The sequence below is a fragment of the Nicotiana tabacum genome, chromosome 15 (assembly GCF_000715075.1).
Source record: "Nicotiana tabacum cultivar K326 chromosome 15, ASM71507v2, whole genome shotgun sequence".
Lineage (NCBI taxonomy): Eukaryota > Viridiplantae > Streptophyta > Magnoliopsida > Solanales > Solanaceae > Nicotiana > Nicotiana tabacum.
This window is the reverse complement of record NC_134094.1, coordinates 117,722,163-117,732,800: the sequence shown is the minus strand read 5'-3', so window position 1 is coordinate 117,732,800 and position 10,638 is coordinate 117,722,163. Positions and strand designations below refer to the sequence as shown.

The 10,638-nt window shown below is 37.5% G+C and overlaps 2 protein-coding genes across 2 annotated transcripts; one reads left to right on the top strand and one right to left on the bottom strand.

Moving 5' to 3' along the window:
* Positions 1–310: 310 nt before the first annotated feature.
* LOC107781397 (nodulation-signaling pathway 1 protein-like) lies at positions 311–1,667 on the top strand (the record flags this gene model as incomplete). Its single annotated transcript, NM_001325314.1, is given in 1 exon segment — positions 311–1,667. A coding segment is annotated over 1 exon segment (1,357 nt), but the record flags the coding sequence as incomplete, so codon positions are not given.
* Positions 1,668–1,918: 251 nt separating this feature from the next.
* On the bottom strand, positions 1,919–9,204 carry LOC107781398 (E3 ubiquitin-protein ligase SPL2). Its single transcript, XM_016602093.2, has 6 exons — positions 8,724–9,204; positions 7,436–7,537; positions 6,175–6,345; positions 5,932–6,053; positions 4,439–4,558; positions 1,919–2,517 (listed from the first exon to the last, which is right to left on the bottom strand). Exons 1-6 carry the CDS (start codon positions 9,093–9,095, stop codon positions 2,226–2,228), a joined length of 1,179 nt encoding a protein of 392 aa, XP_016457579.1. The 5' UTR covers positions 9,096–9,204; the 3' UTR covers positions 1,919–2,225.
* Positions 9,205–10,638: the final 1,434 nt, after the last annotated feature.

Below are 10,638 nucleotides of genomic sequence, written 5' to 3'. Positions count from 1 at the left end.
TGTATAGCCCAGATGACTTTTACGGGGACTCGTGGTGGGTTCCTAGTGAAAGTATAGACCAAGAACGACATATCAACAACAACAACAACGATAATAATAATCTGACGCCCTTCAACACTAGATTCGACATCACAACCACGAGTACTATCCCTTTGGAGCCGATCATTTCAAGTCACCCTACGCCATTGGTTTCATCCAAGAAAAGGAAAGGAAATGATTCTGATTACAATCCCAAAGCGTCGCGGAATAATCAGAACCATCGGATCAAGGATGCAGATGATGGGGAAGCCATTGCGGACCAAAGGGTGCCAACTAAAAAATCAGCAGGACACAAGAAAGCAATACACAAGTCAGCAGGAAATAATAGTAACAACAAAGAAGGAAGATGGGCAGAGCAGTTACTTAACCCTTGTGCTGTTGCAATCACTGCTGGAAATCAGAATCGCGTGCAGCATTTGTTGTACGTTCTGCATGAGCTTTCCTCACTAAACGGCGATGCCAATCATCGGTTAGCTGCTCGTGGACTCCAGGCGCTAACGCATTATCTTTCTACTCCATGCTCAACCTCAACACCTTCTGCTTCTGCTGGTGTTACTACTTTTGCTTCTACCAATCCAAAGTTCTTCAAAAACTCACTCATCAACTTCAATGACATTAGCCCCTGGTTTCGTATACCCAATAGCATTGCAAACTCCTCAATACTCCAAATTCTTGAGGAACATGATCAACCCCAGAACCTACATATTCTTGATATTGGAGTTTCTCATGGTGTTCAATGGCCAACGTTGCTCGAGGAGTTGACCCATCGATCAGGAGGACCGCCACCATTGGTTCGTTTAACGGTTATTACACCTACCATAGAAAATGATCAACTAAAGAATTGTCCATTTGTGGTTGGTCCAGCTGGTTACAACTTTTCCTCACAACTCCTTGCCTTTGCCAAGGCAATTAACATCAACCTACAAATCAACAGACTGGAGAATTACCCACTTCAGAATCTTGATTCCCAAGTGATAAATTCATCCTCAGATGAAACCTTGGTTATTTGTGCGCAGTTCAGACTCCATAACTTGAAACACAACAGTCCAGACGAGAGGACAGAGTTGTTGAGAATATTGAAGAGTTTGGAGCCGAAAGGAGTGGTTTTGAGTGAGAATAACATGGATTGCAGCTGCAACAGCTGCAGGGACTTTGCAACGGGATTCTCAAGGAGAGTGGAGTACATGTGGAAGTTCTTGGACTCCACTAGTGTAGCTTATAAAGGACGTGAGAGCGCGGAAAGGAGGATGATGGAAGGAGAGGCAGCAAAGGCTTTGACAAACATGGGAGAGATGAACGAGCGAAAGGAGACATGGTGTGAAAGAATGAGAAATGTTGGTTTCGTACGAGAGATGTTTGGAGAGGATGCCATTGATGGAGCTCGGGCAGTGTTGAAGAAGTATGATAGCAACTGGGAGATGAGAGTGGATAAAAAGGATGGCTGTGTGGGTCTGTGGTGGAAAGGAGAACCTGTTTCATTTTGTTCCTTATGGAAGATAGATCCCAGGACAAATGAGAGTTGGAGCAGTCAATCAAATAGAATCAAGTTTGAGAGAAGCACACAGTTGTTACATATGAACCTGATAAAGTCTACAAGCAAATCTAGTGTCCAGGCGAATCTTGATTAACTGCTTTCCCACAGGTTCCGATCAGTGCATTTGCAGAGGCAACAAGTCAAAAAATTGTTTAAGTTCCTTAAAATTTTGATTCTACGCAGGTGGTCACGTAAAAGAATAAAGATGTGTAACGAGTCTGTGAATTGAAGAAATAATTGAGTGTTTAGTACTCAAATTTTCAAGCAAAATGACTCCTAGCAAGTCATGCTGTACTACTACTTTCAGTAGGGGAAGCTTATTTACAATTACTGGCTGTTACCACATTGACAAGATTTCCTTCCCAGTTATACTATAGTGAATATTGAATTTTAAGGATACAACAAAAAGTCTGCAAAATATGTATGTACAGGCACACAAATAACATGCGTGTTAGATTTTAGTATCTGATTACCCATTGGCACAGCGAAAAACATCTACCATCAGTCCTATCATCCACCATCCTCACATGTTCCCACTTCAGGTCCATTGGTATGAGACTTCTTATGCGGTTTTCACTTGCATGATGCTTTACAAAATGCACAACCACCTTCCCAGCATGAGCTACTCAAAATCACGCATACTATTTGCTCCTCAAGAATCATATATCATTACAGAACTATGAATTGACTGCCTACATACAGGACACTTGGGTGCTAAATCGCGTTCAACTGACAAGGCACATCGCTGGCAACAAACCAGATGTCCACACGGAACGAATGCTGACCGCCTCCTTCTCATTAGGCAAATCACACACAACTGCCCATCGGGAACATCTCCAGTTTCCTCATCAGCACTAACCTGCGAATCAGCTTCATTGCTAGCAGAAGCATTTTGTTGCTGGACCTGCCTATGGTGTCTCCGTTCCTTCCATCTATTCCAGTTCCTAAAGCAAATAAATATGAATTAGATTTTTGTGTGACCACTAGAGTAATATTGACATGGATGCTGCTGATAACCAAGTTTCCTTTTTTATTCATGCTGTGTGGGAGAGCAATGGGTGTTTTAGACAGCATAACTAGAGTTGCAGGCTTGCTCATCCTGAGCAAACTCAATGCTTCTTCCAGCCCATAGTGGATTGTTCAAGCTGGCGTAAGCAAAGGAAGTAACTTAAAGTGTTTAACACAGTAAGGAACCATAATTACTATCTTATTGCATGGTGAAGAAAGAGTTTGTGACCAATAAAAGAAGTTGCTTGCTCTACGATTTCAGAGCTTAGCCCATTAAACAAGCAAGGAACTATTCACTCGAGAAACAGAACAGAAAATATCCTTCAACCCATCCTTCATCATGAAAACATCAGGATGACATGTGCAGCATAAACTCAAGAAAGGCACTGCATAAATCAATAGTCATTGAGAAACTTCCATAGAGAGCAAGCAACGTCTTTTTGGCCAAAGTTTTTTTTTTTCAAGTTTCGACGAAACAAGATGAGAAAGTTTTATAGGCCAGAAACATCTTTTAGGTGTTTCAAAAAAAAATCAAAGTTTTGAAAAAAAAAAAAAAGTAACATTTTTGCAAAAACTATCCGACAAAGAAAACTTTAAAACTTGAAAAAGAAGATTTAGCCAAAAACTTTTTCACCTTGTTTTCCTGCCAAATGGGCATGTCTCCAACTTTTTTTCTGTTTTTTTAGTCTTAGATTTCCTTTCTTTGGGAGGTTTTTTTTTTTTTTGGTTTTGTTGGGGGGGGGGGGGGGGAAGAGAAGGGTTAAATATGTAAATTTTTGCACTTTATGCGCTATCAAATTTACCCATCCGACCAGTGCCACAAGGAAAAGCTTTTCAAGGATGATCATTTCGTACTTAACGTACCGTTCACTTTTGCTTGTCCACTAAAAATGCATTTTCACTTATACTTGTCCATTTTAGCAAATCAAGAAAAAGAATTTTTTTTCTTGTTTTACCCTTAACATTAACTACCATTCCCCAAATCATTTCTCAAGATTTTTTGAAATGTTATTATCATTATGGGTACATATTTTTAAGGGGGAATTCAAAGTCCATTATGGACAAGTAAAAGTGAACGGAGGGAGTATTCTTTTTGGCACCTCAATGACGATGGTCCTACTCAAACTTCAATCGCATCAAATATAAAACCAAACTGCCAATTTAATAGAATACAAGTCATCATGTATATGTCGCACAAGTTCCATAAAGTAATATGTAAAAAAGAATTGCACGCAAGCTATGGCAACAGCTATATTCCAAATCAATCAACCAGCCCTTCAACCCCAGTAGGATTTGAAGTTCATGTCATAGTTACTTTAAGTTGACTCAATTTTTGCAGTCACGAGATAAATTGTAGGGATAGGAATCCACCAATTCTTGGGAGAAGATTGTTTTATATTTAGAACCATTTGTGCGTAATGGCCTATTTATCTACCCCTCAACATTTCGCCTTCCCAAACCATTTCCCCAGCAACAAGTTTCATTTACTTCTATTCTATTTCATGTTCTACTTTATATCGGGGTCGGAGAGCAAAGTCAAAAGGTCAACTATTGTTTCATCTGATGGGGGGAAAATAAGGAGCACCATGTAGATGACTTGATTATTTAAGAGAGCAGTATTCAACCACAACTCATGCTCTGTAAGCAGAATCAACCTCAACTCATGCTCTGTAGGCAGAATCGTAAAATACTGTATGACATAATAAAGGATTTTGTTCTGCCTAGACCTCCCCTTGACCCCAGTCCCCGACAGGGGAAAAGGGCAAAAGAGAAAAAAAGAGTAATAATGAGATCTTCAAGACATGATATCCACAAAGGCTAAAAGTTTAAAGCATCTGAGAGACGTAACCAGTTTACCTCACAGCAGCATAGCCAAGGACACCAACTGCAAATGAACCAAGCACAACTCCACTCCACAGCAAAACTTTTGTTTTAAAGGCAAGATCTACCAGCATTTGATCCTTGGTCATGTCAGACCTACCAAAGCAAAAAGTTAGACTCACAGCTTTCAACAAAAGAACTAATCAGGAAAAGAGAGAACACCAGAATTTTTAGAACAAGAGAAGCAGCTGATATAACAAGTTTGAAGATATAAAGCATCAAATATGCAGAAAACACATCATCAGAACTTAAAAGAACTACATGCTCCAGGCAGCAAATTTTCCTGTGTGTGTTTATTGGATACAACAACAACAACAACAACAACCCAGTATAATCCCACTAGTGGGGTCTGGGGAGGGTAGTGCGTACGCAGACCTTACCCCTACCCTGGGGTAGAGAGTCTGTTTCCGATAGACCCTCGGCTCCCTCCCTCCAAGAGCTCCTTGGGGTGACTCGAACTCACAACCTCTTGGTTGGAAGTGGAGGGTGCTCACCACTAGAGCAACCCACTCTTGTCATGTTTATGGCTTCATGTTTATTGTATCTAAATTATTTATGAATACTCTTGAGGAGTTATTTTCCTTAATTTGCATACCAAACACCGAAAAATGTGAATCGAATCTTCACCAGGACAGAACTTGCACTATACTACGCAAACCTACCAATGAGTGTATCACCCAAAATATTTCAAAACTCATGGTAATTCTTTCACAATTGAACCGACAAAAAACGGCAACCACTGTTATCATGCTTGAGCACAAATATGGAAATCTCGGAAAATAATTTCAGATTTTAAAACCATCTCATAATAACCAGCTCATGTTAGTTTTGTTATGTAGACCTACCAATGACTATTCACCCAATAATATCGTGAAGCTTGTGCTAGTTCTTACCAGAAGTGAAAAGAAGAAGAGACTGTTATCTTTCTGATAAATAGAAACTGTGGCTTAATTATCATGCTCATAGGAAACACCAAACATGGTATTAAAGAAGACATTTAGTATATTCCTGAATGCAGAGTCAAATTCAGGAATTTTCATTTCCTCTCATTTAAATCCTTTTTGTATAATGCACAAAAGCATTTTTCTTCATATGTCACTAAGAAATATCTCTTAACCTTCCTTTCAGACCCGACTCGTATATCCTTCTAGACATGATCGTACTTTAACTCGGGTGTAGAAAGAGAGGATCTTTTGAATATCAAGTATTCACTTTCACCAATAAGGTACACAAACTTACTTCACATTTAGGGTCACACAAAGAAGAAAATTTTATCGAAGAGAGGTTTGAGGAAAATTTTTGGAAAAAATTTAACGAAAGCAAGAATGACAATTGTCAACCTCATTTGGCAGAACAAGTTGTCTAACTAGTGCCAGGTGAAAATTTCGTAAGTCATAAAGTTCCATGAAAAGAAAGAGCATCATGTTTTATCAACTTATTAAAATAACTATTCTGTACGCCTTCCTTACAAGAAATAGGGTAGGTCCTTGCATGATTTGATCTCAAAAATCCCATCTTTTGAGCTGCAAACACCAACAGCTGTTATATCTTTTCCAAGTGGCAAAATTTTTTCTTCATCCAGTACCCCAACCTTTGAGACAGAAAACAGTATGTTGCATGAGTTGCAGGAAGATGGACAAACTTTAAAAGATGTATAAAAGATCAAACAAATGGTCAAGAAGCCTATATACACAACATATTTTTCAGCTTACAGGATAGGGATGACCAAAGAGCGCCTGGAGGAAAGTGAGCGGAGTAGCATTTACAGGCTGTAAGTGATGATAAACTGTCACAAGAGGTAGGGGATGCCTTGAGCCATCCATGTTCACATTAACATATTCAGGTTGTGGCCACCTCCCAGCTTCAACAACAACAAAAGGAACCTGAGCCGAGATAGAGATGCACAAAAGCTTATATTATGAAAACAAAGAGAACTTTATGACACTTATTAGCAGGCAAAAACACAGCAGCTACAAACATGGAGTGTATTAACTAGATCAAATATAACAAGGAGAGACTTTTTATGCAGAGAAATTACAACCAGAACCAAGCCAGAAAAGAGTGGAAGAAAAGGAAAAGAGAAATGAAAAGCTCTCACATTAGCCATTCATTGAAAAAAATCCACTCAAGCCTTGTTCCTTCAAATTGAGATGGTTCATGCAAAAAATCTGATCATGTGAGAAACAACTAGTCTGGCCATCTCGCATGTTATTCTTCCTATTCACAACCTTACCAGGTAGACGAGTACGATATACCTCCAAGGATGTCAAATAGAGAGTACATAAAAATCTTAGATGAGAACATTAAATTAGAGTCGAACAAAAAGAGCAAAAGCAGCTAGATAAAGTATAAAAAAGTTGAGAAAGTTTGGGATAATAGCTTCAACAACAACAACCCAGTGGAATCCCACAAGTGGGTCTGGGGAGGGTAGTGTGTACGCAGACGTTACCCCTATCATGGAAAGGTAGAGAGGCTATTTCTGATGGACCCTCCGCTCAAAAAAGATGAAAAGAAACAGTAGAAACAAGTAATATCAACAAATAGGGACAGAAAGATAGAAACAACAATCTCAAAGCCAGAAAAATATATGGAAGGAAGCAGTAGCCACAGCAAGCAGTAACAACAACAAGATACTAAGAGACCGCAGTAGAAGATAATAGGAAAACAACATGAAATACTAGCAAAAGACAAGAAAAACTACCATACCAACCCTAATACCCTCAGCACGAATCAGAAATACGCTCGACTACTTACTAACGTCTAGCCTAATTTTCGACCTCCACACCTTCCTATCAAGGGCCAAGGAATAATAGCTTCCTACAAAATATTCACATAACCAGCAGAAATTATGGCAAAAAATAAAATTGCCAAAGATTAGCAATACTGGCTCAACATTTCTTTTTACACTTCACTCGTGAAAGTAAAAGCAGCAGTAAATTCAAGAGCCTTGCGTTACTGGAAAATTCACATTACCATTCTCAAAGAGGAAGAATCTTGTTCCTTCCAGTATCTTGGAAATATTGAACGTAGATCACCAGTCCACCCAAAGAAGCCTCTCCATTCATTGTAGATACACTATAAAAGACAGACAACGAACATCAGTGTTCTGCCAAAATTCACTGGGAAAAAAAGATACACATAAGAATTGACAATACAGCAGCAGGCAAACATAGATTGCTAATCAAGTAGTTGTGTCAATTCAGGATCATATTTCCAGGTTAACAATAGCAAGTGGTTTCTGTTAAAAGTACACTGTTCAAAAAGTACTTCGAAACACTGAAGGATGTCCATAACCATTAGATAACGGCTGTTGATTTTTACAATGTAACAACAGCAACTACTGCGCATCAATCCAAACAACTTAGGATAAGCTATATGAATCCTCAAAATTCAGCTCTAATTTAACCCGTTTTATTACAAAAGTATTGTCTTTAAGACATACTACCTGGGGGCGGCCAAGGGGTCATGGGCCGAAGCTGGAATGCAGCCCATGACAACCCACACACAGAGGCAGCCAAGCATAGCAAGCACGCTCTATGCTTTTCACCAGCTTCTCCTCTCGTAAGGACTAGCCCGTGCCCTCTCTTTGTGTCTAGGGATTCCTGGGACACGAGCTAAGCATATAACTGTTTGCTCTTTCTTTCAATTGAGCGTCAACATTTAACTGAATACAGGACAAGTTATTAAAAATACAAGAGCAAGTGGTTCATGATAACCAGCTTGCGAAACCGTGTGAATCAAATAATGTAATTGACTTTTTTTCACCACACTTGGATACCGTTATAGCACGTGTCTACAAAGACACATCCTAATGCATCCATTATTACGAGAATTCATCATAAATTTGACTAATTTTACATTGACTGTCAACCAAACCTAAAGGCCTCACTAATCCTAATCCTGTATCCAGACTCATATATACAGAGTTAAAGTGTGCACAAACAAGTTAAATATGAAATATCCAACCTTCTTTTAAAAGAAAAAAATAGAAAAATTACAGTTTGTCTATTACAAGATATCATCTTTTTCATCACACCCAAATAAGGATGTTACGTGCCTAAAAAAGCATATCTTAACGCATCGAATATTGCATGGATTCATGATAAATTGACTTAGGTAGCACTGACTTTCAAGTTTTCACACAACTATAGCCCTGTTCCTTTATCCGGACTCTACTATAATTGGAGTTAGAGCACAAAAAAATTGAACATGATAAGTATTAACTTAAAATAAATAAAACGAAAATAATTGAAGAAATTACGGTTTGAGTGCGTTGCAAGATAACGCCTTTTTCAGCAGACTCATGAGCGGAGAGAATATTAGCCCTTAAGCTCTTCCAGTTACCCTCAACAGCAGATTTCGCCTCCACTGTACCGCGAATGATCACAAGCTTACCGTCATCATCGGATTGATCAGAATTGACATTACTTTCAGAAGACAACGAAATTAAGGAACGGAGATCAGAGACACGGAGGGACGGCGCGTCGTTGATTTTGTGAAGGGCGGAAGACTTGGCTTTGAACATGAAAATACTCCGTACGGCAATGTACGCTAGGGCTAGGCCGACAAGTGCCCCGTCCGCCGCCATAGCTAGTTTCACGGCCGCCGCCGCCGCTTGGTCGTGTACTGACATGGCTGGTTATATGGTCGCCTTTCGAATTCCCAGTCGTCGGAAAAGTGAAATTCCAGACGCTATTTGCATCGTTAATTGGCTGAGTGGAAAAAGAAATAAATATTGGGCAAATGACACTTTTAAAAACTATTTATATTGGTAGCCATAAAATTGTATAAGATTAGTATATTTTATATATTCTAGTCGCGTTGCACGAAAAATGCATAGTGATAGTAATAAATTTTCAATTGCATGTACTATTAAATCTGTACACACTATGAAATTAGTTTTTTAAAATAAATAAATAAATATAATATATCATACAAATCAAGTCATGAATAATGTTTTGACATAATATAGGAGGACAAATAGAAACTAAATATTTCGGAATCACATAGTTATGTGACTAAAGTTGTAAAATAACTAAAAGAATACACTATTATTTATTATGTTATCTGAAGTTATGATTAATTTTAGTTAAGCCTTAAGGTATATGAAGTCTAATATATATCTTAAGATAAAGATATATTGATAATGGAGAAAACAAAGCTTAAAAGTCATTTAGTCAATAATGTCTTTTATCGAACTTTTTTTAGTTGGACGTTATTCTATTTCAAGTATTACACATTTTTATGTCTAAACATTTTAATTTCTTAGCCACACATTGAAAACACATTTGTGTGATTATACAGAAGAAATCATATTATACAAAACTTATCGCCAGAAAATTATTCAATTCAAATTCTTATTAATCCATCTCTTAGAAAGCACAAGAGTCATCATGTGTCTATACAATAATATACTTGCTCATATCAAAATTGTTTAGTATGTAGAAAGCACAGGGGTCATCATGTGTCTATACAATAATATACTTGCTCATATCAAAATTGTTTAGTATGTCCAAATCAATTATCACATAGAACATTGCGATGTAATTTAGTATATATATGTTTGAAAGTAATTAATTTATTATGTGTAATCATCAATTGAGATTTAGCGTTTCTGAGTTGCAAATTAGTGTATATATTAAAACATCTTTGAAAGTAATTAATTTATTATGAGTAGTCATCAATTGAGATTTAGCATTCTGAGTCGCAAATTATTGTATACATTAAAAGATCGTCATACCTACCAAATCAAATGTTATATCCCAAATTATATATTATTTTTTTGATGAAATAATTCAATTTTGAAGGGTATACAAAATTGGTCAATATTTGAATTAGAAGGACTCGTCTTTGGGTAAAAAGGAAATAATTTCCTAATCATAACAATTTACCCTTATTTTTTTACTCCTACATAAATTTATAAATTATTTTGGTATAATAAAAAATCAAATTCTATTTAAAAACTACCTCTAATTTTGAAGCTAAAACAAGATAGGCTGCTAATTATATGGATTACACGTTTAAGCTTACTCTAACTTTTTGTTTCTTTTAGGCATTCTTTCATGTGTTTAAACAAGGAGTTAGAGACCTAGAGGGACATTGGAATATTATGTTATGTTGTGGCTTAAGAAATTCTTCTTCGTGTTTTCCAATGACAAGTGGTTTTAAGAATTTCT